At 36.6% G+C, this 27,414-nt stretch overlaps 1 protein-coding gene across 2 annotated transcripts in view; it reads right to left on the bottom strand.

Moving 5' to 3' along the window:
• Positions 1–27,414, bottom strand: part of wdr36 (WD repeat domain 36) — an 85,083-nt gene that overhangs the window by 29,562 nt on the left and 28,107 nt on the right. For both annotated transcript variants that reach the window (XM_073068244.1, XM_073068251.1), the window contains exons 5-13: positions 27,003–27,135; positions 19,017–19,071; positions 18,761–18,893; positions 14,192–14,367; positions 13,291–13,411; positions 12,597–12,662; positions 9,703–9,786; positions 8,586–8,740; positions 1,976–2,090 (exon numbers count right to left, since the gene is read on the bottom strand). In XM_073068244.1, the coding sequence (XP_072924345.1) occupies positions 1,976–2,090; positions 8,586–8,740; positions 9,703–9,786; positions 12,597–12,662; positions 13,291–13,411; positions 14,192–14,367; positions 18,761–18,893; positions 19,017–19,071; positions 27,003–27,135 (1,038 nt within the window). The remainder of the gene's footprint in view (positions 1–1,975; positions 2,091–8,585; positions 8,741–9,702; positions 9,787–12,596; positions 12,663–13,290; positions 13,412–14,191; positions 14,368–18,760; positions 18,894–19,016; positions 19,072–27,002; positions 27,136–27,414) is intronic.

The raw sequence follows: 27,414 nt of genomic DNA, 5'->3' as shown, positions 1-27,414 counted from the left end.
TGCAAGCAACAGACGATTTTGAAAATCCCAAGAGTTTACCAACAGTGAGGGAATGGTGGAAGTTCTTCAACATCAGACATGTCAAGAACAACATTGATGAATCCTGGTAAGAGGTCAGGTCTTCCACTCTCAGTGGAGCGTGGAAATCAACTTGGGCGGAGTGTGCGAACACCCTCAAGGGGTTTCCTGTCTTCACTGCAGCTGTCCAGGATTGCATGGCCCTGGGCCGTAAAAATTGGTGAGGAAGGATTCTCAGATCTTAAGACTGCTGACGTGGTAGAACTCTGGGATTCTCATGATGAAGAAATAAGTGTGGATGACCTCCCGCATTTATAACAGACTGAAGGTGATAACAACGATGAAGAAGAAAGTGCCGAGTTGCAGGTGAAGGATTTTATGGTGAAGCAACTGACAATTTTTTAAGGCTGCGGAACACTTGGCACAAACGGCAATGGACATGGACCCAAGTTTAGAACGGAGTCAGCATTTCAGTCGCTCCCTGCAGACAATCCTTCTTCCCTAAAAACAAATTTATGCTGAAAGACAAAATGCTGCCAAGCAAACAACTCTCACCACTTTCTTCAAACCAGTGTCATCTCCCTCTGCAGGCAGTTCTGAGAGTTTTCGATCACTCCTTCATGTTCTTGATGATCCTGAAGACCCAGAACCATCCACCTTGTGCTGCCTTTATGGCAGTTATTTAGTTTATAATATTTTCGCTTAGTAATTTAGCATTTTTTAGTTAAAGTTAGGATTGTTTAGTAAATTCATTTGTAATATATCACGGCTGCGATGACGTCGCATCCGGGTTCGCCGCGTCTTGTGGGAAAATACCGGTTTGGGATAAACGCAAGGGTGGGGGTCGCGCACATGTGGCAGTCCAGCGCAGGCAGGTAGTTCTCTACGCACCAAAGACACAGTGAAAGCAACGCTGTAAGTCATTAGATAATCGATATGTTGAGTTAAAATGTTAACGCCGATTCTGTTAAAAGTAACGACGGTCGATAAGGTTTATGTTTTCGTTAGTTAAAAAGTCGGGATAGTTTGTATTGAAGTGTATTTAAAGCAGTCAATGGAGCAGCTAGATTCTGACTGTATGCTGCACTTTAATGTAATGTAGTTATCGTAGTTTTACCTTTGCAAGTAATCACAATGTAAATGTGATATTTAGAAGGAAACAAACACTGTACCAATCTTGTATTGTTTTATCAACAGTTTTCATCATACGTTAATGTGAAGAGTGAACAGTAAATGGTTAATCTTACTATGACCTTGTTTTCATTGACTCCGATTTATCTCCATGTTTACCTCAGCATTACGTTACACCCGAGCGAGAACGTTACACACCTCATCATGTAAAGTTGCCCGACACCACTGCACGACGACTCATCTCACGGAGCCAACATACCTGCCACCGTTGGTGAGTACTGTACACCCTAATATGTTTCTATGATTTATTACGATGAATATTACCTTAAATTGATGAAATATAATATGAATGTTGTCTTGTGACACTGCTTTTGTGTTGTATTGGTATGAAAATGTGAATAAATTACAGATAAAACATATTTAGGAAGCCCTCCAGAACGCATTCCTATTTTCTATATTTAAATAATTATTCACATTATGCATTTTCCATACTATGTGTCCACTGCGAGGAACGTATCCCCTGCATATAACGAGGATAGGGTGTACGATGTAACTATATTTAAAGATTGTCTTGCAAAACTTGGGATCATCCTCAATTTCCAAATCTCATAATAGAGCAGACAATTTATTAACACAAACATAAAATGTTAGGTCAGGCATGGAGAAATGGGCTTAACATTTCAGGTTAATGACTTTTCATTAGATATCATCCGACTGAAGTAATTAAACATTTTGTGTTTATTTTTAATTTTAGGATTTCCAGCATCAGTCTCCCCCTTCCTGATTACTGAAAACTTTATGTTTTTATCCTCAACTTCATACTTACCTTTGTTTTCACCATATTGTCCTCTGTGGATGCCCGATTGCATATTATACACGTCCACGTGGCCTGTAGAAAGGCCAACAACAGCAAAATTTCCACAAGATGTTATATCCACAGCCTAAATAAAGCAACAAAATTTCTTCATGAAGCAGCTGAGTTTTCTTTAAAAATACATTCATACAAGAATGAAATGCACAATAGGTTTCTGGAAGCTAATACAGGATGCAGACTTTCATCATTACATTTTTGATTACTTAGGTTTGTTAAGCTTCTTTAAAGAGTTCAAGCAACTTTGATTAATACACTGCAATTTCCATCCCTTCTGTAAAATTACTTCAACATCCAAATATTTTTCTCTTTCAATATTTTTATTAGTTTCTGCAGAGGAATACAGAGTACAAGATGATATATATTATAAGTCAAAAGAAAAAAATAGTACCAAATACATTGCATTAAAAATACAGTTACAATCACAAATCCCTGTATTCATAAAATTTAAATTAAATTGTAATACTGAAATATAATAATTTTGTTATACAGAAAAAATCTAAACCCATCACCAAAGTCAGAGCTGTTAGGTAAAGCAAGAAAAAAAAGGAGGAAAAAACCCTTATCATATAATAAAATATATTAGCAGCCGCTACCTGTACTTTTACAACAAATCAAAGGTTTTGAAAGTAACTCAAAAATCATCCCCACAATAAAAGTCTTGGCTAGATTCAAAAAAATGAACAAAGGATCTTCTCTAAATTTAAGCATGACATAACATCCCATAACCACTGAGCATGAGTAGGCGGAACAGCATCCTTCCCATTAAGCAAGAGAGCCCTCCTAGCTATAAGAGAAATAAAAGCCAAAATATGCAAATCAGGTGTCTCCAAAATAAAGTCTTTTCCTCCATCAATACCAAATGATGCGGTCAAAGGGTTAGGTTTAAAATTTACCTTGAAAAGTACCAAGAAAGTTTGGAATACTTCCTTCCAGTATCTTTCAAGGCTCAGACATGTCCAAAACATGTGAATTAATGAAGCTTCTCCATTATTACATCTATCACAGAAAGGAGATATATCTGAATAAAAGCGAGATAGCTTATCTTTTAGACATGTGAGCCCTATGAACCACTTTAAATTGTAAGAGGGAATGATGGGCACATAACGATGAAGTGTTAACCAATTTAAAAATTTTATTCCAAGTTTTCTCAGAAATTGAAGTCTCTAAATCTTGTTCCCAAAGATTTTTAATTTCATCTATAGGAGCGTTTCTCATTCCTAGCAACATACCATAAATATTGGATATTGAACCATTATAAAAAGGTTTCAAATTAAATTTTTTTAACTTATTTAAACAAAGCGGCATATCTCTCATTGTTCCAAAAAATGGTTCACCTCCTGTGCATGCTATTTTCTTTATTCCAATGTGAGCCCCAGTTCAGTCTTCAACTGGGAACATGGTCCCAGCACTTCAGTGTGGACAATGTAGTCACAATGCACACAGAACCACTTTCAAAGTCAGTGATCCAAGATCATAAGGGCCGTCAGTGCGGTCAAAGCCAATTAATATTATGACCATCTTTGACATTCATCAGTATTCAATAACAATCAGCATATATAAAAACATTAAAAATAACTTACTGGGGGACAAAACAGGAGGTCACTTAGACTCTCTATCCTACCACGTAATTCCATAAGATTATAGGTGATCTTCCGCATTTAATGCAATTTCCTTTTTTTCAATCAAACTTCCTCTACTTTGTTAACACCCTGAAATCTACTTTAAAAGGGATCAATTACCAGGCCCCGAGACTCTCCACAGGAAGAATTCTATACTGTTAAATAAACAGCTTAGTGAGGTATCTCTAAATCCTGAATTCAAAGCGGAGTTCCAATGGAAATGAACACATCAATGGATTATATTGGCAGGAAAATACATTCATACTCAGTGGCCACTTTGTTAGGTACACCTGTTCGTTAATGCAAACAACTAATCAACCAATCATGTGGCAGCAACTCAATGCATAAAAGCAGGGTCAAGAGGTTACCAGCCCAGAAAGCATCTCCATGTATTAATAGCACCAACTTGGAGTTGGAATATCACAGAATTTGATCCAGAAACATTACACGATAGCTGAAATTCTCAGTGAAAAACAAGCTCAATCCCACTCTAAGAGATTATAAGGAGATCAAAAGAAAGTCCACAATTACAAAGAAAATTTAACAAAGCAGATTATGAATTTAGGTGAAGACTCAGGGGTATAGATTTAGGATGGAGATGAGGGGTAAAGGCATTTCCCATTGAGTACTGAATCTATAGAATTCTTTGCCAAAGAAGGTAGTAGAACCTACCTCATTAGAAATGCTTAAAACACCATTACATAGAGCTTTAGCAAAGAAATGAATGATTATGAGATAAAGGCAGGTCAGTAGAGCTACAGTAAATACACAGCCAGATCAGTCATGATCTTATTGAATGGCAGAGCAGGACCAACAGGCCAAATTGTCTACTCCAGCTATTTATGTTTTACAAAGAGTTCTTTTACTAGTTCTCTGCACCCCCCCCCCCCCCCCACCCCATGTTTCCCACGTCCAAAGAGTTATCTAGATATTTTCAAACTATAACTATGGAAGATGAATCATGTGTATAGAAGTTGAAATTGCTTGAAGAAATAAGTAACAAATTCTTGGCAGGAATTGAAGAATTAAACAGTTGCCAGGAAATAAAGGGTAATTATACAGAACTTACAAGGAAAAAAAACACACGCACCTAACAGGACGGAGAAAGTTTGATAAATTGTATTCTTGCCCAGCTTGCTATGACTGGTTGCATACTAGTTTCCACTTTTATCTGACAGCACAAGATTTAAATAATCTTCAGACCTGTTGCCTTGACGTCGCACGTGATGAAGACCATGGAGTGGCTGATAATACAGAATCTGAGGCCACAAACCAGGCACGTCCAGGATCCTCTTCAGTTTGCGTATAAAGAGAAGGTGGGAGTGGAGGATGCTATCACGTATTTGCTGCACAAATCACTCTCTCACCTAGATGGGGTCAGTTGTGCTGTGAGGATTACATTCCTTGACTTCTCTAGTGCCTTTAACACCATCCAGCCCAAGATCTTAAGGCACAAACTAACGGAGATGGGAGTAGACTCTCACATGGTGGATTGGATAGTGGACTACTTGACAGATAGACCTCAGTATGTGCGGTTGGGAGACTGTAGGTCTGACACGGTGGTCAGCAGCACAGGAGCGCCGCAGGGAACCGTACTCTCTCCGGTCCTGTTCACCCTGTACACATCTGACTTCCAATATAACTCGGAGTCCTGCCATGTGCAGAAGTTCGCTGATGACACGGCCATAGTGGGGTGTGTCAGGAATGGACAGGAGGAGGAGTATAGGAAACTGATACAGGACTTTGTGATATGGTGCAACTCAAACTACCTGCGTCTCAATATCACCAAGACCAAGGAGATGGTGGTGGACTTTAGGAGATCTAGGCCTCATATAGAGCCAGTGATCATTAATGGAGAATGTGTGGAGCAGGTTAAGACCTACAAGTATCTGGGAGTACAGTTAGACGAGAAGCTAGACTGGACTGCCAACACAGATGCCTTGTGCAGGAAGGCACAGAGGCGACTGTACTTCCTTAGAAGGTTGGCGTCATTCAATGTCTGTAGTGAGATGCTGAAGATGTTCTATAGGTCAGTTGTGGAGAGCGCCCTCTTCTTTGTAGTGGCGTGTTGGGGAGGAAGCATTAAGAAGAGGGACGCCTCACGTCTTAATAAGCTGGTAAGGAAGGCGGGCTCTGTCGTGGGCAAAGTACTGGAGAGTTTAACATCGGTAGCTGAGTGAAGGGCGCTGAGTAGGCTACAGTCAATTATGGAAAACTCTGAACATCCTCTACATAGCACCATCCAGAGACAGAGAAGCAGTTTCAGCGACAGGTTATTATCGATGCAATGCTCCTCAGACAGGATGAAGAGGTCAATACTCCCCAATGCCATTAGGCTTTACAATTCAACCGCCAGGACTTAAGAACTTTTTAAAAGCTATTATTAATGCTTTTTGAGATAGTGATTTAGATGCATATCATATTTTTTACTGAGTTAAGTATTGTATGTAATTAGTTTTGCTACAACAAGTGTATGGGACATTGGAAAAAAGTTGAATTTCCCCATGGGGATGAATAAAGTATCTATCTATCTATCTATGATGCAATGAACATTTCATATACCATTTTAGATGCTCCGATTCTAGCTGGGGAATTAAGAACAGCATTCACAACTGAACAAGATAATAGTGGAAAGGCCTGGGAGAATGATCATGTAAGTTGACCATATGAGTCCACATTTTGGTAGTGGACCGAAGACAGAATGACGAAGGTTTTCATCCCATCACTTGCCTAACATTTAAGTCCTTTGCCTTCTGATCCCAAAAGAAATTAATCTCAATTTAATGCAGGTCAGAATTTGAAGTGCACAGCCTTGAGACTCAAAACTACAAGGAACAATATATATCAGAATTCTTTAGGATAAATCCTTTAGTTATAAACAATGCCAATATAGTAGTTTATTCTTCTGTGAATTTTATTTAACTTTATTCTACAAATTAATTTTTATGTTTGACAATTCTGCCTCATACAGGAAAATATTGAGGTAGATATGGGTAATCAGAATATTTATTGATCAGATTAATGATGATATTAAACATTATGTAAAAACATATTACATCACTGTCAGACATCTCCTTTTACCCCTTGAACAGGACTGCACTGAGGAGCGAGCACTAGGCCATTGTCTCCCACACCATCATTGACCTTATTAACTCCAAGGATCTCCCATCCACTGCCACCAACCTCATAGTTCCTTCACTCCGCACCTCCTGTTTCTACCTCATATCCAAGATCCACAAAGCTGCTTGTCCAGGAAGACCCATTGTTTCTGCCCTATTGAACTCATATCTGCAATACCTCAACTTGGTTTTAGACCCCCCGATTCAGTCCCTTCCTACCCTCATCCATAATACTTCACACGCTCTTGATCTTTTCAATGAGTTCAAGTTCCCTGGCCCTCATTATCTTATTTTCACTATGGATGTCCAGTCCCTATACACATCCATCCCCCAACAGGAAGGCCTCAAAGCTGTCCGTTTCTTTCTGGACACCAGACCCACCAGTTCCCTTCCACCACCACTCTCCTCTGTCTCGTGGAACTGGTTCTCACTCTCAATAATTTCTCCTTCAGCCCCTCCCACTTCCTTCAAACAAAAGCTGTAGCACGGGCACTCACATTGGTCCCAGTTATGCTTGTCTTTTGTCGGCTACATGGAACAGTCTATGTTTCAAGATGACTGCATTGTCGCTGCTTTGTGCACCATGTAGACCCTGTTGACTTCAACTCTGATTCCAACTTCCACCCTGCCCTGGTTTACCTGGTCTATTTCCAACACCTCCCTACTCCTTCTCGATCTCTGTCTTTCTCTGGAGACAGCTTATCTACTGATATCTTTTATAAACCCACTGATTCTCACAGTTACCTGGACTACAACTCTTCCCGCCCTGTTACTTGTAAGTATTCTATCCCCTTCTCTCAATTTCCCTTACTCCACTATTTATGCTGCCCTCATCAGCATCTCTTCCATTTCGTGCACATCTGTCCTCACCCCATCCTCCAGCCACCCCACCAGGGATAAGGTTCCTCTTGTCCTCACCTACCGCCCCACCAGCCTCCTCATCTAGCACATAATTTTCTGTAACTTCCACCAGCTCCAACAGGATCCCACCACCAAGCACATCTTCACCCCCCAACTTACTGTTTTCCCCAGGGATTGCTCTCTATGTGACTCCCTTGTCCATTTGGCACTCCCCACTGATCTCCCCCGACACTTATCCTTGCAAGCAGAACAAGTGCTACACCCGCTAGTTCACTACCACTTAGGGTCCCAACAAGTACTTCCAGGTGAAGCAACACTTCACCTGTGAGTCTCTTGGGGTCATCTATTGTATCCAGAGCTCCCTGCGTGGCCTCCAGTATATCGGTGAGACCCAACGTAGATTAGGTGACCACTTTGCTGAGTACCTACACTCTCCTGGTTTCACCTATCACCTACTACCTTGTATTTCTTCCTCCACTCCACCAACTTCTTACTTTGACTTCTCCCCTTCTTTTCCAGTCCTGATGAAGGGTCTTGTCAACTGTTTATTCTTTTCCATAGACACTGCCTGGCTCCTCCAGCATTTTGTATGCACTGCTTGGATTTGCAGCATCTGCAGATTTTCTCATTTGTGATTGAATTACATTACTTCCAATGGCCTTTTGAACTTAATTAGCAAATGGGCAATTGAGCAGATATCTCAGTTTAGACATAACCTGGGCAGCTAATCGATAGGTTATAACTAATGTCAATGCTGTTGCATTAAGGGACACAAACAGTACTCCAAATAAATGTTTGATCATTATGCAATAATGTAGTAAAGGTACAGTTGGTGAAGTCATTTTAATTTGTGCATGGTTTCACAATCATCTAGCTGTCTGAACTTGCTCTACACAATTGCATTAACTTGTTATAGATACAGGAAGCTAGTTGAACTGGAATAAACAGTGCAAAAATACATACTGTGGCATAAACGTTCTGGTCGTTCCCTTTCTTAAATCTTGGAGGCTCAAATTTGTGTGCTCCCATTGAGGTTTTCTGGTAGTTCCACGTTGTACTGATTAGGCTTCCTTGATGACAAGCAATAATTCCATCCCAATCACTCTGACGTGCAGTTTCTACCATAAACATTCAGAATAAATTCATTAGTTACAATGGAAACATATTCAAAGATAAAAATACAAATACAAAAATTATTTGAATGTTTTTGAAGTTACTTGTATGAAGTTTCAAAGACATTCAAACACAGTAAAGGACATACACTGTACTTCAGAAAACATTATTTCCAGGACAGATTACAATTACAATGAAAGCACAGCAGTGTGTCTACTTTCTCAGAAGTTTGCAAAGATTCAGCATGACACCAAAACTTGGATCAAACATTCATCGATGTGCAGTGGAGAGTACATTGACTGGTTGCATCGGAGTCTGGTATGGAAACACTTATGCCATTGAACAGAAAAGCCAACAAAAAGTAGTGGATATGGTCCAGTCCGTCACTGGTAAAGCCCACCCCACCACTGAGCACATTTGGACAGAGCACTGTGGCAGGAAAACAGCATCCATCATCAAGTACCTCTACCACCAAAGCCATGCTCTCTTTTTGCTGCCTTCAGGACTCACACCGCATGGTTCAGGAACATTTATTACCACTCAATTAGCAGGCTCTTGAACCAGAGGGAATAACACCAGTCAATTCCACTCGCTCTATCACTGAACTGCTCTCACAACCTATAGACTTCATCTCATGTTTTCAATATCGATTGCTTATATATTTTTATTTTTTTTCTCTTTTGTATTTGCACAGTTTGATGTCTTCTGCACATTGGTTGTTTGTCTGTCCTCTTGGGTGCAGCCTTTCAATGAATCTATTGTGTTTCTTAGATTTACTGTGTATGACCACAAGAAAATGAACCTCAAAGCTGTATATGCATATACATACTTCCAGCTTTACTTTATATAACAATTTACCAACTAAATTTTGGAAAAGGTCAAAGTTCTAACTCCAAGCATTCAAGCAGTAAGGCCAATCATCCCATCCCAGATCAGGAAAACAATATTTGAATTGTTATACAGTTACCTGAAGCAAATGTAGTAATTGGAGGTAGATTCATTAATTCATAATTCACCCCTCTGGTTTTAATTTTCTTTTTGTTCATACGCCCTTAAAGAGACAAAAAAAAGTTATGAAATCTCCAACTGCATATTTCTAAAGAGAAATAATACCATATATTAACTCAGCTACTATTCTGACCCATTCTTCCTTTCACATTTATCTATGGCCAAGAAGTCAAATAACTGAACTGTAAATAAGGAAATCCATTTGGTCCTTCAAGTCAGAGGATCAATGACATATACAGCCAAATATGCCTCTCATCTAGTGGGAGCTCCTTTCTAAATGTTGATCATTCTGTCTGAGCAACATTTCCAGTATCAAATGTGACAAAATACTTTAGGCCTGAACTACTTCTGATTACATTTCAGATTCGGGCATCTGCAGATTTTTTTTATATCTTAATCTGCTTTCTTATGCTAATCACTGTTTAAAGTAATACTTTATGATTTAATCAATTAATTCATCATTCTGCATGCAATAACATTATTGTTCAGTAGTGTACTTTTCAAGATGATAAAGCCATTGTTGTTGCAATGAAGGTCTACTGTTCTTAGGAAACAATTTTGACTGAATACCTTCCTCTAGCAATTACTTAGGTAATATAGAATAGAAGTGTACTCTGGAGCATTCCACCACCAATTTCCTTCCTCGGTATTATTCAATTATGAAATAACACACCACTTGGCACAATTTCCAACTTCCATTTACAAGGGATGGACACACAGCCTTTCCGAAGGAAAATTGCAGAAATTATTTTAAAGCACAAATTGCACCTTGTATGCAAAACTTACCAAATTAATATTTTGCAGATACATAAAATAAACTGTTTACCCGGGATCCTTATGACTTTGGTTGTGAAAATTTTCCATAAACCTACTCAACATTCCTGACTCCAGTCTAATGGACCCGCAATCTCAACTCGGGTGTACCCTCGGCCTACAATCCACACTCCTGCTTCTGGTCACACATCCAGTTTGCACTCTGGGACTCCTAGCTCACCTTCTGAATGAATGAATTAAATGCAGGTTCCTCAGTTTGAAAATAATTAGAATTGAAGTAAAAAGTCCAAAATACTTCAAAAGCACTCTATCAAACAATGTTTGAGTTGAGACACAAGATAATAACAGTATAAGTAATCAAAATGCTTGGTTAAGATGGTACATTTCAAGGCATGTCTCAGAAGAGGGTAAAGAACTTGATGTTTGGGGAAAGAATGCAAGCTAAACAAAAACCTGCTAATGACTGAACAAAAAAAAGCATGCAGAGTTTTCAAATATAGCAAGTTTTGGGATTGCTTCGTTCCACTTCAATATTTAGTTGGCACAGCAAAATTGCTTCTTCTTTAATGCATTCTGGCTCTACAGAACATAGACAGACCATAGGATCTCGGCTCAAAACTTTGACTGTACTCTTTTCCATAGATGTTGCCTGGCCTGCCGAGTTCCTCCAGCATTTTGTGTGTGTTTTCACAGTAAATGCCTGCATATCAACAATCTTCAAGTTTGTCCTAATAGAAGTTACTGAACTTATATCTGAAAAATTATCTGTAGTTACTGAGAACTTGTCTCTCTCAGTAACTTCAAATATTCATTATTCAGCATTCCTCTTAAGTCAACAGGTTTTCTTTTTACATTTATCAATTTTGTATCAGCCTACAAGATCCTCAAGAAAATAGCAAATGTACATTTTTTCCAAGAGTGTATCAAAACACTTTATTGATACATGTCTACTTATTTAAAAAAATCCTGGAATTCATTAAATGAAAACATGTTCCCAAAAAAAAATTCTAAACCTAAATTTTGTTTCCAAAATGTAAAACAGAGAGTAGAAAAATGTTAGTCATAACGTACCTAGATTTTCAAAAGGCATTTAAGAAAATGTCATACAAATACTTTATAGAAAGTAGGGAGTCACATACAATGTTTAAGAGACGCTTGAACAGAACGTTAAGTAGTCAAGGCATAGAAGAATAGCGACCTTGTACAGGCAAATGGGATCAATGTCTATCTAGGCAAATAGATTGGCATAGATGTGGTGGCTCCTTTCTGTGCTATACACCTCCATGACTCTTATGATTGTACAGGTCTTTGCACAATAGACCTGGGGAAGTGTAGCAGGTATGGTCTCTGTGTCTAAGGGAGAATGTGATTCCATGGGATGATACAACAAACACTCAATTTAGTAATTTGGGAATAAGGCATTTATTTTATGCAGAGTGATTATTAAAGATGAGAGTAAAGAAGACTGATCTGTCTGGACAATGTAAATGTTCTGGTGATATCCCTTATATTAGTCCTAAACTGGGGACTCAATCTCTGGATGAAGGATCAGATATTTAGGACTAATATAGATGCTCAGTTATTGAATATTCTCAGCTGAAATTACAATCCAGGGATATGCAACTGGGTGAAAAATTGGTCAAAAAACCCCATATTAACTGAAACTTCACAGCACTTCACAAAATTTACATCTTTGTCTCTCTCAGCAACTTAAAATAATCATTATTCAGCATTCCTTTCAAATTACAGGTTTTCTTTTCATATTTATCAATTTTGTATCAGCTCATAGGATCCTCACAAAAATAGCAAATGTACATTTTTTTCCAACTATTTTTCCTTTGTCAACAAAGCATCTTTGGAACATTTCCATAGCAGGAAAGATCATGAGACAAGGCAAGAGAAGGAAAAATTACTAACAATTCTAAGTTTAGATAACTTAAAATAAAATTTTAGAAAAATGTGAATTGGTCAGTAAAGTGAAGAGAAGCATTTTACTGCTCTTTAATGAACTGATAGTCTGCTTTAATTATGCAGATGAAAGACAACTGTAATATAGTCATACCTTGCAACAATACTTACCTTGACCCAAACTCTTATTAGAACTTTCATGAATAGTGGAAAATGACTGTAAAGTTCCATCTTGTCCTATATTTAAGAACGAAAGTGAAATTTGTAGAAATATGCCCATATTTAAAAAGAAAGATTGAAAGGTTATAAAAGCCATTTACCCCACACAAAAGTACCAAGTACACTAGATTACAGTAGTGAACTCCTTATTACTGAGCTCAGTATGTCCAGTGTTCAGTATAGAATGAATTTTGGAATAACAATTGTCATCCAGTACTTTCGGTTTGCAACAAAGCAACCACATTTACCATTGACTCAAAATTCCTCACAAGGAATAGCTTTCTCCTCTTTATGTCAGATGCCATATCACAGGCAACCAGTAGTTTATGGACACTGTGGCTAATCCTTTATTCTGTAGCTCGCAAAATCTTGCAATTATTCAGTTGGTTTGTTAATGACAAAAATAATCAATGCAAAATTGTTTCCAGTGAGTTTGCAATTACAAAGTGTTACAAATTTACTTAGAAAGGCATACTTTAAAGCAAAAGATAAAATTAAATCAACATTGCTATTTTGTGTGGTATTTCTAGCAGTTTTGGTTTATTCCATTCACATTATGTATATTTTGACAAAATGTATATCAACTCTATAAAATGAAGATTTCCATAAAATCAAACTACACACGCAAGCGTTGGAAAATTCTTACCAGAGCTAAGAATGTTTTGCCCATCAGATCCATGATATTTTATTTTGGTTGGAGGGGCACTGTGTCCCATACGGTATCGTAAGATGCGACCGCCACCTCCTGGAGCATCAAAAATCCAGACCTGACCACAAAACAAAGCTTCATGTTTTTCTTACAAAAACAGCCTATGCTGAGCTTTTCCCCACCAAAAGTATTGTACCATCCTATTCTCTAGCTCAGCTGGCTACTGAAAGGAGACTGAATAGTTAGCAACTAAGATATTCTTGTAAAATGTTTTTCCGTACCCAAGGCTCAGCATTTTCTCTAACACGTTGATAAAGTTTTAACTGTATCTGGCCATATATGCATTTCCTTTGAATACAAAATTGTTGGTTCTTGATTTATTTTGCTTGCAGTTCATGCCTGCCCAAAAGTTTCCACCCTTTTTGAAGGGCTGAGCTTCAATTTTGGGAATTTTCTGATGACTTAGAAACATAATAATGCTCCAACATTCAACATAATTATAATTGACAATACACTTCATTATCCTAATCCCACATTCTCTCAACTTCTCTGGCCATGTTAAATCAAATCTCATGTACCCTCTCAGGTATGCATAAATGCTCATATTTTTGTTTACAAAGTACAACACACAAGTCCATTCATTTAACGAGGATCATGCTGACTCCCAGCAGAGCAATCCCTGCACCTTACTTTCTTCCACTCAAACTATTAATTCCCCTTTGATTCTCTTGCCATTTCCCTAAAATTATTGCACGCCAAAGTAAGATCACATTATACCACAGTAGGTTTACAAATAGTTCTTCCATTCAACTAGATTATGGTTTTATATTGCCAGAATTATTGTTTCCAAAAGGAATATTTTCTAAATCTGATGACAATAATAGCACAAGAACTATACCCGAATTGCATTGTCTTCACCAGTAGTAATGAGAAGGGGCTCGCCATGAACAAATGTTAGTCCTGAAACGGCTGTCGTGTGAGTTTCTCTCATCTGGCTAATCAGTTTCTTCTCCTCCAAATCCCATAGTCCAATATGACCCACGTGACTACCAACAGCCATCACCGGGAAACCATCTTTAAAAGTGAAACATATTTTTAAAAATGTTGTGATGTATGAAGATTATTTTTACAGCAGTATATACAAAATAGCCTACAAGACCCTAAGCTATCATATACAGGTATTCTTGAAAATATCATTAAGTGAACTGAACTGAAAAAACACAACTCACCAGTTTTAATAATAAAACTGCAGTTCCATTCCAGAGCTCAAGTATCTCAATTAAAAGACATACGAATGTAGATATTTAACGAGATTTATTTATAAGTCCTGATTTATAAACCCTGATATGCAATTCTAGTATCTCTTCCACTTATTTTGACTTGCCTCATTAAACTCAACTACATTTGCCTTCCTGACAATGTAATCTTAGATTTATTTTTTTAGGTCTGTAATACTTTGGGAGCAATGCATTTTGATCATAATTCTTCTATAGTCCAAGTCAAAGTCAAGTTTATTATAAGTGCGTGTACGCACAAGTGCAATGAAAAACTTACTTGTGGCAGTATCACAGGCACACAGCATAACAGAAGCAGCATTCGCAAGAAAAATATTAATTATACACAATTAGAACAAAAATAAAAGTATTATTGTGCATGGTGATCAAAGTGATGGTCATAGTGCTGCTGAACTCTAGTGAATAGGGTTTGCTGGTTGGTTTAAGAACCCAATAGTTGGAGAAGTTGCTGCTTTTGAACTAGGTGGTGTGGGTCTTCAGGCTTCTATATTTCCTGCACAATGTAGCTGTGAGAAGGTGGTATGGCCCAGATAGTGGAGATCTTTCAGGGAGCACATGCTACAGATACTAGCATTCAAATTGCTGTACCAGACTACAATGCAACCAATCAGGATGCTTTCAGTAGTACATCTATAGAAACTCGTTAGAGTGTTTGGTGATGAGAACCTCTGAAGTAAAGAAAAGATGCTGGTTCACCTTCCTTGTGATCGCATGAGCTGGGCCCAGGACTAGTCATTCAATATGCTAATACTGTTACGTGGCCACAGCTTCGTACTGTGGGTGCCACTTTAGAAATGATTGGATGAGGCAGGACTATGATATCAGTATAGCAAGCTGCGACAGACTGCAAAGACCTTCAGAAGGGGGGAGGGGGAGAGGGGAAGTTTGGACTGCAAGCTACTGGCAGTAGTTTGCTATGATATGGGTAAAGTCTGATACTTTTCCATGGCCAGAAGATTGCGTTGATCAATGGCACACCATGCACATTGAATGTGCCATTGTCAGTTCGGATGATTCATATGTGGATTTTGTTGAAGTATCCTGTGGAATCACTTTCAGTAACCCTTACCTGGATTCGGCTATGTTATGTGGTAACCACTTGTGCAAAGGGATATTCCTGTGACTGTCACCTGTCAAATTTCTACGTGAATTTTGGAACGACTCGACGGGTAAGACCTTCGACGACTTTTACCTCAGTTTACCCAGCATGAAATCTGTGGAATTCTTCATAATTGCTTTCTGTCTACAATTCAACATGGATTTACAAATCTCTTCCCTCATTTATTCCGTGGATTACTGGACCTTTTCTACTTTGCCATCTTAATCTTAAGACTTTGAGAACTGTTCCTAAGCTTGACTATTTGAAAGAGACACACACACACACACAACACTGTTAATTTCTGTCTATTTCATTTAATTTCTTATATTATGAGCAGATATTAATAAAGAGAGTGGTTTTAACATCAAAACCTGACTCAGTTTGTGATCTATTGCTGCTGGTACGTAACAACACTCAGGAATTTAAAAGAATTCTCTCCACTGCTGATCCCCTAATATTGACTGAAGCAGATTTACTCTCCTTCCCTTTCCTCAAGTCCACAATCAGTTCTCTAGCCCTACTGACATTGAGCGATCAGCTCATGCATGTGACCCATCTCATTCCTGTACATTGACTCATCACCACCTGAATTCACCTAACAACAATGTTGGTGTCGGCAAACGTGTATACAAAATTGGGAGATGTACTTTTAGCCAAGTTATGTGTGTATAGAGAATAGAACAGGGTGCAGTGCATGCTGTCTTACAATACAACCCATGCTGATGGTCATTAAGGACGAGATATTGTTAGCAATCCTTGCTGACTCTGCTAATGAGGGAGGTACAGAGGTCCAGGTCTTGAAGCTTGATAATGATTTTGGATTGGATAACTGTGGTGTTGAATGCCAAATTGTAGTCAATGAACATATGCTTGATGTAACTGTTGTCCAGATGGTCTAGAGCAGATTGAAGACCCAGAGAAATCACACCTGCTGTTGACCTGATGAAGTGTATATAAATCATCAATTTCCACATTGATTACATCATCTCAAGAGCCATTTGATGCGTACTGTGGCTATCCTGGTGGAGTAACAAACATGCAAATAAGTCTAACTTGTACATTAGTGGAGCAGCAACACATCCCAGCAGCAGCAGAGGGAAGTAGCTGGTGGCCTCATCTTGTCGTGATCACATCTCTTTTGCCTTATTGCTTCGCTCCAAGTCAGTGTCATTATCGATAAACTGGTCCATGAATTGTGTGATCGTGGTGATGCTAGTGCTGAGATTTCTCGCTGGCCTTTCCTCTTCTCCATGTGTCCTCAGATTCACCCAGAATGTGTTGCTCTGCCAATTCTCGAGCTCTTCATTATTAAGGCTCTTGCTGTCTGCACTAGCCACTTCACCAAACATACGTATGCTATGGAGGTTACTGGGCTATTTAAATCTATCAAACCAACCTCTGCTGGCTGCGAATGTTACCAACATATCTTCTTCTTCTTGAATATGATTGAAGATACTTCTTGCCTTTTCCATAATTATCAGCTGGCTTTAGGGGCATGTTTTGCTGTGTTTGGTCATCCACCCATATATTTAGTCTATTTTCCATCTTGTCAAGCAAATAGCTCCTTGAATGAGTCAGCTTCGTTGATGATAACTTTGAAGTAGTTGTTGCAGAATCTTTTATTTTGTTTGCATTGTTTTATAATTGTTCTGATTGTCAACATAGCCAATTTCATTATTTTATAATTGTTCTGATTGTCAAAGATGCACCAACATCAATCTGACACTCACCAGCTTGCAAATGCTGTATCACTTGCAGTTTCACATCCATGCTAATGCTTTCCCTAGATATCTTAGATGTACTACCCTCACTGGAAGTTGCAGGCCATTTTCCAAACATTATGGGTAAGAAAAAAATGGAATAAATTGGTGAGGGAACAAGAACATTCACACATGTGGGGCAGGCAAAGCATGAACTAATACATGATTGGCTGTGAGTGACTCACCGCATATGTAAAGCGCTCTCATTAGCTGATTGAATGTTTACTGTAATGGCAGCTGCTCAAGCAGTTTTAAGTGTTCTTTAGAATGAAATTTCGTCTTTTTAAAAATTTCCATAAAGATTTGGATAACTGCATGCTAACAAATCAACGCCATGCGGGGTCTGAATGTAGATTCCTCATCCAAGATGAACATATGCGAAGATATCATTTTCCAAAAGAGCCACTTCTTCACATTTATGACAATATGCACCTTCCTCAATGATTTGATTTATGCTGCTGTGGTATCTGCATGAATGCATTGTTAAATAGCAATGGCTTTTATTGAGGTACAGTAATTGACATTTTTAGAGAATTCCTCACCCTCTCAGATTCTTCCAAATCTGGTCACCATGACTGCCTTTTACTGGATCATCAAACTCAGTCACGTGTTGTCATTTGATATGATCTAAATGTCTTGCTTAACTCTTTTTCCATTTTCTCTATTATAATATTCTGGACTTTATCACAAGATGCACTTTGAAATAATATGCTTCTTCAATAGATGCCCATATATGTATACTGAATATGAATATTGAATACTTCAATAGATGTCCAATACTGAAAACCATATATGCCATAATTATGATAATGACAATAAACTGGTTTAATTTAATAGGAACTTATGGCAATTATCTGTTTATTTCAGAACAGCTGCAAGCCTAGTGAATAGCAATCCTTGTGACGCAGTTGCCCTGGAATTTCATTTGCCCCCACTACAATTAATCACTAGTATTTCTTACTGCCTCCTAAAAGGGCTGTTCATTATAGCACAAATCAAAAAAACTACATACTAAAGAATCAATTGTGACCCAATGAAAATTAATATATCAAATGTTAATAAAATTGAGCGAAACTGGCACTTCAAAATCAGATAGAAGTGTACAACTTTTGGTTTGGTTCCAAAACCAAATATTAGTCAAAAGAGGCTATTAATTTTCTAAATCGTCATCACATAACAATCAAACTAGTCATGGTAGAACAGAATTGAACATTGTAGAAAGGTTTAATTCAACTTATATTACAGCCATGTTTTATGCTAAAGCACAGCTTTCATTTCCATCTTAAGTAAATACCATTGATATAATTAATTACCTGTACGAAATGATATTGCTGTGACTGGTCCCCAGTCTTGTTGAAATTTCATTAATGTTTCATCGTATTTCAGATTATGGATGATTATCATACCAGATGTTAGGCCTACAGCAACTACATCTACTGCTGGGGCCTGGAAAATAGAACACAAGAGAAAATACCAACAAATGTGCTCCCATTGCAACCATTTCACTAAAACATTAATCAAATGGAAATACAAACAATAATTAAGAAATTGCAACAGAAGAACACTGACCTGCTGAAGTACACATACACTTGATTTCCAACCTTGAAAAGTATATAGAAGTTTGCTAGAATTGGACCACACAAAAAAAAAGCAATCAATCACTGGAGAATTAACTAGAATCACTTTATTACTTAGTAAAGAAAGTAACTAATTTAAGACCTAACCACTTGATTATTGCAAATATATTAACAAATTTAATTTTAAAGACTGCTTTCAGATATATTAATAATACACAAATTTTCCATGTTGGCAAAAAAATATAACTCATCCATCTCAATGACATAGTCAAAGTAGCTAATGGTCAAGTTAAAAAAAAAACATTTGCCTGGCCACAGCACAGATTGTACATTGTGGTCACCTCTTTTCAACCTCTCACACAGACTGAAAAGCTGCACTCCCTCAGTTCGTAGATTATTATTCCTCTACAGTGAGCACCATTGCAAAGAAATACAGAAGGTTAGAAAGACCACAGAATGTGCTGTAGGTGGGGTCTTCATTGCTAATCAGCAAAAGTAGCTTAATAGCATAACCAATAACTGAAGTGGTTAAATCTTGAACACCCTCAATTTCACACCCAATTTTTGGACTGCTATGTTGCAAGAAACTACAACATTGTCTTTCTTTTCTTTTCAAATCTTTTTATTAATTTTTTTTAAAAAAACAGAAGAAAAATATTGTTACAAGACCTTTGAGAATACATAATAGATTAACATTCAAATATATATTGATCCATACATAGAATCTCTCAAACTCATATTATAATATAAATGATTAAGAGAAAAAAAAACCCCAAAAAAAAACAACTAAATAAAAAAAAACTAACCAACATGGGCAATCGCATAATGTTATATATATACAGTAGTGCCTATGACTCCTAACCTCCATCCACACAATTCAGGATAGTGACAATAAGGTTCAGGATCAGACCGTTTAATTCATATGAAAATGCTGAATAAATGGTCTCCAAGTTTCCTCAAATTTAACTGAAGAATCAAAAACCACACTTCTAATTTTTTCTAAACTTAAACAGGAAATAGTTTGGGAAAACCACTGAAATACTGTTGGAGGATTGGCTTCCTTCCAATTCAGTAAAATGAATCTTCTAGCCATTAGTGTAATAAATGCAATCATTCGTTGGGATGAAGCGGATAAACACTTATTATCTATCATTGGTAGGCCAAAAATTGCAGTAAAAGGATGTGGTTGGAGATTAATATTTAAAACTCTTGAAATAATATTAAAAATATCTTTCCAATAGTTTTGTAAACAAGGACAAGACCAAAACATATGAGTCAACGAAGCTATATCAGAATGACATCTATCACAGGTTGGATTAACATACGAATAAAATCGAGCAAGTTTATCTTTAGACATATGAGCTCTATGTACAACCTTAAATTGTATTAGAGCATGTTTAGCACAGATAGAGGATGAGTTTACCAATAATAAAATTTTTTCCCATTGCTCAGTAGAAATAGGGCAATGCAGTTCTTCCTGCCATTCCTTCTTAATTTTTTCAGATATATCTGGTTGTAGATTCATAATCATATTATAAATGATAGCAACTAGACCCTTTTGACAAGGATTAAGAGCTAAAATTCTTTCTGTAATGTCCAATGGACATTCTTTCGAAAAAGACTTTAGTTCATTATATAAAAAATTTCTAACTTGTAGATATCTAAAAAAATGGGTTTTAGATAAATTATATTTATTAGATAACTGTTCGAAGGACATAATGTTATCATCCAAAAACAGATCACGAAAACATGTTATACCTTTTGTTTTCCATAAATAAAAGGCTTGATCTATGGAAGATGGTCGAAAAAAGTAATTAGATGTTATAGGACTTGACAGTATAAACTTATTCAAACCAAAAAATTTACGAAATTGAAACCAGATTCGTAATGTATACTTGACTATAGGATTAGTTATCTGTTTATTCATTTTGAATAACGAAAAGGGAAGTGAAGATCCTAAGATTGAAATCAATGAGAAATCTTGCACAGATTTACATTCCAAATTTACCCATTGTGGGCCAGCAACTGTAGTCAATTCTTGTATCCAAAATATCAAATACCGTATATTAACTGCCCAATAGTAAAATCTTAAATTTGGTAGAGCCAAGCCGCCCTCCTTCTTAGGCTTCTGTAAATATTTTTTAGCTAACCTAGGATTTTTGTTCTGCCACAAATACGACGATATTTTAGAATCAACTATATCAAAGAAAGATTTAGGAATAAAAATTGGTAATGCTTGAAATAGATATAAAAATTTAGGTAGTATCATCATCTTAATGGCATTAATTCTACCTACCAAAGACATAGATAGTGGAGACCACCTATTAGCAAGTTGCTTAATTTGATCTATTAAAGGCAAAAAATTAGTTTTAAATAAATCTTTATGTTTTTTAGTAATTTTAATACCTAAATAAGTAAAATAGTCTGTGACAATTCTATATGGTACCCGATTATAAATTGAAGTATGCATATTTAATGGAAAAAGTTCACTCTTATTAAAATTCAATTTATACCCAGAGAAGTTACTAAATTGAGCAAGTAAAGAAGAAATAGCAGGAATAGATCTTTCAGGATCAGATATATATAATAACAAATCATCTGCATATAATGATACCTTATACATCGTCTCCCCACGGGTAATACCTAAAATATTGGGTGATTCACGAATAGCTATAGCCAAGGGTTCCAAAGCAATGTCAAATAATAAAGGGCTTAAAGGACAACCTTGCCTTGTACCCCGAAATAACTGAAAAAAAGGGGATCTTTGATTATTAGTGAAAACCGAAGCTAAAGGTTTCTGATATATTAATTTAATCCATGATATAAATTTTGAACTAAAATTAAAATGTTGCAAAGTATTAAATAAATATGACCATTCGACTCTATCAAATGCTTTTTCGGCATCTAAGGAAATGACACATTCTGGGATTTTAGATGAAGAAGTATAAGCAATATTAATTAATTTTCTAATATTAAAAGATGAATAACGATTTTTAATAAATCCAGTCTGATCCTCAGAAATAATCCGAGGCAATATATTTTCTAATCTAATAGCCAAGATTTTACTAAAAATCTTAAAATCCATATTCAGCAAAGATATAGGCCGATAAGATGCACATTCAGTGGGATCTTTATCTTTTTTAAGAATTAAGGAAATAGAAGCTTCATAAAAAGATTGTGGTAGTTTACCTATACTTAATGCATCTTTAAAAATTTTACAAAGCCAAGGAGAAAGTATAGAAGAAAAGGATTTTAAAAATTCTGCAGAAAAACCATCTGGGCCCGAAGCTTTACCCGAGTTCATTAAGAAAATGGCCTTTTCTATTTCAGACTCCGTAATAGGTGTATCCAAAAATACACTATCCTCAGCAGTTACTTTTGGAATATTCAATTTCCTTAAAAATTCACTCATTATAGAAGAGTCTTTAGTACATTCTGATTGATATAAAGAGTTATAAAAATCTTGAAAGGCTGTATTTATCTCTTTGTGATCAATCGTCAGAGTACCATCTTGTTTACGAATCTTAGTAATTTGTCGCTTATCCGAAACAATTTTCAATTGGTTAGCTAGTAATTTACCAGACTTATCTCCATATGTATAAAATTGAGCTTTCGATTTAATTAACTGACTTTCAATCGGAGAGGTTAATAATAAACTATGCTCCATTTGAAGTTCCACCCTTTCTTTATAAAGTTCTTTACTAGGGGTCAATGCGTAAATCTTATCAATTGCCTTAATTTTATCAACTAATGTTGATATTTTAGAATTAGTTCGTTTCCTAACTCCGGCAGAATATGAAATAATCTGTCCACGAATATATGCCTTAAAAGTATCCCACAGAGTTCCACTAGAGATGTCTGCTGTAGAATTTATTGAGAAAAACAAATCAATTTGCTGTTTAATAAAGTTAATAAAGTCAGAGTCCTGCAGTAAAACAGAATTAAACCTCCAACTTTTAGTACTAATATGTGAATCCGTCACCTTAATAGATAACTTCAAAGGTGTATGATCAGATATAACAATAGAATCGTATTTGCAATCCATAACATCTGTAAGGAAATGCTGATCAATGAAAAAGTAATCAATCCTTGAGTAATTATGATGCACATGGGAAAAGTATGAGAACTCTTTATCATTAGGGTGTAGAAAACGCCAGATTTCACAGATAGCTGAATCAATCATAAAAGAATTAATAAGAGAAGCCGATTTGTTCGGAAAAGTTTGAATGGGTTTGGATCTATCCATCAAAGGGTTTAAACAACAATTAAAATCCCCGCCCATTATCAATCTGTATTGATTCAGATTAGGAAAAGATGTAAATAAACATTTAAAAAATTCAGGACAGTCAGTATTTGGAGCATAAACATTAACTAAAACAACTTTTTGATTAAAAAGCAACCCAGTAATAAGCAAGAATCTACCTTGCGGGTCTGAAATTGTTTCATAATGTATAAAAGCAGTTGATGAGTCTATAAAAATAGAAACACCTCTCACTTTGGCTTGCGAATTTGAGTGATACTGTTGGCCCTTCCAGAACCTAAACAACCTCTGACTATCCACCTTCCTAACATGAGTCTCTTGTACAAAAATAACATTCGCATTCATTCTATGGAATACTTTGAATACTTTTTTCCGTTTGATCGGATGATTTAAACCATTAGTATTCCAAGAAACAAAGTTAATAGTCTTATCCATATTGACAATACATATTACAGTTAACATATAGGTTTGAAAGAAAAGTGAACTCATGAACCCGGAAGGGGGAAGTAAGTTCAAAGGGAAGCCGGAAGTCACAGCACCACAGCCATTTTTGTAGTTTCATATAAGCCCATGAAGTAAAACTAAGCAAAAAGCAAGCAGAAAAAAGAAAAAAAAGAAAAATCTCCCTCCCACCACCCTCAAAACCCCAGGAAAAAAGCCAAACAGAGGCAAGCGAGCGATCTAATACTAAAATTACCCCCTTGTCTCAAGACGGCAACTCAAACGTAACAAAGTTAAAAAAAATACAAACAACCCACATTATAAAAAAAGGGTTGATATAGGAAAAATTAAAATATAAAATATAAAATTAGTGTTATAAATGTATATAAACAAAAGGGTTAAAAAAAATTAAAACAATAAATGAAGGTTTAACACTTTCAAACAGATCAAAACAGTTATGACGCTACAAACACTGGAGTCTGTCGGGAAGAAGAAACGCCATTTTATTCTTCCAAATCTTAATATTCAAATGCTAAAAATGTAAAAAAGAGAGCGTATATCGATTAAAAAAAGAAAAAAAAATAACCCTAATAGGTCATCTTCAACATTAATCGGTTAGTAATATATAAAAATATAAAATCGGAATAAACCCGGTAGAAAAAAGAGAGCTTTAATCGTATATAAGAAATACATATGAACCGTATCAAAAAAGAATCCAAACGTCAATCTACAACAGATCCAAATCTATGGGCTGAATTACATTGATCAGCCCGATCAAATGTCATTGTTCCAGGAAACCTTGAGCATCCGCTGGCGATTTAAACAGCCGAAAAGATCCATCTTGAAGGGTGACTCTCAGGTGTGCTGGAAACAGCAACGCTTGCTTGTAGCCTTTCTGGTGAAAATTCGACATAACCGATCTGAAAGCCAGCCTAGCCCGTAGTACTTCGGGGCTATAGTCCTCCAGAATGCGAAAATTAAAATTTTGATAGGTTATCATACCTTTTTTATGAGCCGCACGAATCAGTCGTTCTTTGATGTGAGGATAATGGATCCTAAGAATTATGTGCCGTGGTTTCAGACTTGAATCTGCCCGATATCTGGATACTCTGTGTGCCCGATCGATTAACGGGGGGTTATCCAGGACTTCTTCGCCCAGGACATCCACTAGAAATTTGGAGAAGAAAACGGTCAGATCACCGCTTTCAAATTTTTCCGGGATTCCAATTAACCGAAGATTTTGTCTTCGAGAACGATTTTCCAAATCAATAATTTTAGCTTTATAGCGATCCATCTGTTGGATCGTCGAAGTTTGCTCTTCTTGCATTTTTTCGATTATACGATCCTTCTTACGAGCAGCTTCTTCAAGAACCAAAATGCTTGCTTGTTGTTCATTTGATTCCCGTGAAAGAGTCAGGAACTTATCTTCGAGTGATCTCAAACGATCGTCATACTGTGTGAATCTTCCAAGTAATTTTTTCTCCAACTCATCAAATTTAGCTTCTATAAACTTCACAACAACTTCTAAAGCTAACGGTTCTCTCGTCTGTTTCGGTTCTTTTGCTTTAGACATTTCAGCAAGTTAAGAGTAATTCAGATAGTTTTAAAAAAAAAAATTCTATATGTTTAGACCCCTTTAAAATAGGTTTAAGGGGTGTTTGTAGGTTAAAAAAAAAAACGTAAAAGGTTTGGAGCAAAGCCTAGATGCGGTTTACTCCATGAGCGCCATCTTGAGACTCCAATATTGTCAAATTAACGAAATACAGAACACAGATGCAATGAGTTTTTGCTACAACAAGTGTATGGGACATTGGAAAAAATGTTGAATTTCCCCATGGGGATGAATAAAGTATCTATCTATCTATCTATCTATCTAGGTCAAAAATGGCCACTGGGAATTGCTGTTATCATCAGCAGAACTGCAGTCCACCACAAATTGTCATCGTTCAACCCATTGTACTCCTCATTCTAATATCATTATCAAATCAGGAAAGTATGTCCACCAGTTTCACAGCCTATTTCCAACCTTCTCATTTTGGTTACAGTTGTCTGTGAGATTTTTACAATGCTCGACCACCTTCGCATGATTTTAGGTTTGATTAATCATCATGTGAAGATTAATGTCTCTTCCCACATTAATCAGTCAACTAACTGGCTTCATAAGCAGTGTACCAGCACCACTGCCTCACCCTATCATAGATATTTACTTTATCATATCCATTCCACCACACCTTCTCCACAATTTGGTCTCACTTTTTTCAGTTCTGAAGAGCATTTTTCCCTTCAATCTTTTGTATTTTTTTTAAAATAGATTCTGTCCTTTGCATTTTTTGCTTACATTTAAAAGTTAGTATCCCAGTAGTCTGAAATTCTCCATCTACACCTTCTTTCCAAGTACCATATGTCAGCATAAAGCGTGTATGACAGTTAACACAACTGTACGACAGGAAACCTAATCGACCAGAGATGATGTCGATGGGATCAGCAGCATAGAAGCAGTAGGCAAAGGATGAATACAATAGCTTTACTGTTTGATGTTGGGCTGCAGAAATTTATTAAACATCTAACAACAGCACAGTAGAGACAGCAAGAAATCACAGGTAATCAATTATCATGTATAAATCATGTCAGGGTAAAATGTTGCCAAGATATTTTGTGGAGCAGTTTTAAGGCTGCAATAGTTTAAAAAAAAACATCTAGGTATATTACCATTTTTTGTTGGGCAAATAGAGATAAACAACATTATCCATGCCAGAGAACAAATTTGAAATGTGTCAAATCAGGAAAATGCATCATTTATTTCTCACTTTTAATCTTAACTTCTGCAAAAAGACTAGCCTCAATAAACAGCAGGTTTCCACCTAGATTCTATCACAAAGTAGGTGCTCAGTAATATTAAGTTGAAAGTATACCTTCCATTGGAAAACCAGTGATTAACTAATAATGGTGAAAACTGTTAGCACAGATGATAAACAATCATGTACATTAAAACTACAAAGGATTAAATTTGGACCTCACCTGATACCTCTACACAAGAATTGCTTTATACCCTTTATTTCATGTTGAACTTTAAGTGGAACATGAGTGTACATTGAAGCAAACTTTAATCCTTGGCACCACGGTCTTACCTTTCACCAGATATTCAGGAATGAAAAGGAAAAGTTGAATGATTCTTCTTTTGGTTTTAAGTGACTTTAGATTTATGAGGAAAATAACTTTAAACAGAAGTGTTTAATAAATAAACATTTTATAAAAGAAAATTAAAGTTGAACTAACTTGGATTTTATATTCCAAAGTTGAAGACTCCCTTGCTGGCTGCCAAGTAAAATTTTGTTGATATAGGTACTTGGATGCAAAAGGGCAGAAACTGCAAACGTGATTTTATCAAAGTTCAGTTGAAGATATTCTTCTGCAAACAAATAACACAGGGATAAACAAAAATATTGTACAACTTTAAGGAATACTTTAGCTCTTGTCAACTATTTTACAGTGACAAATGTAATCAAAATGATAGGACCTGCACTACTAGTAAGATTGTGGTACACTCGGACACAGCGGTTTCTACAGGGCCAACTAAAGGTGTTTTTTTATGACCACAATACCCAGCTGGGCTTTGAGAACTTAAAAAGTACCGCAGGTCTACTCCATCAGCAAGTTGCTCATTGGTGTTAAAACTGAAGGCACTGGA

Source organism: Hemitrygon akajei, chromosome 2 (genome assembly GCF_048418815.1).
Source record: "Hemitrygon akajei chromosome 2, sHemAka1.3, whole genome shotgun sequence".
In the NCBI taxonomy this organism is placed as follows: domain Eukaryota; kingdom Metazoa; phylum Chordata; class Chondrichthyes; order Myliobatiformes; family Dasyatidae; genus Hemitrygon; species Hemitrygon akajei.
The sequence above is the reverse complement of the archived record's forward strand: the minus strand, read 5'-3'. Positions and strand labels throughout refer to the sequence as shown.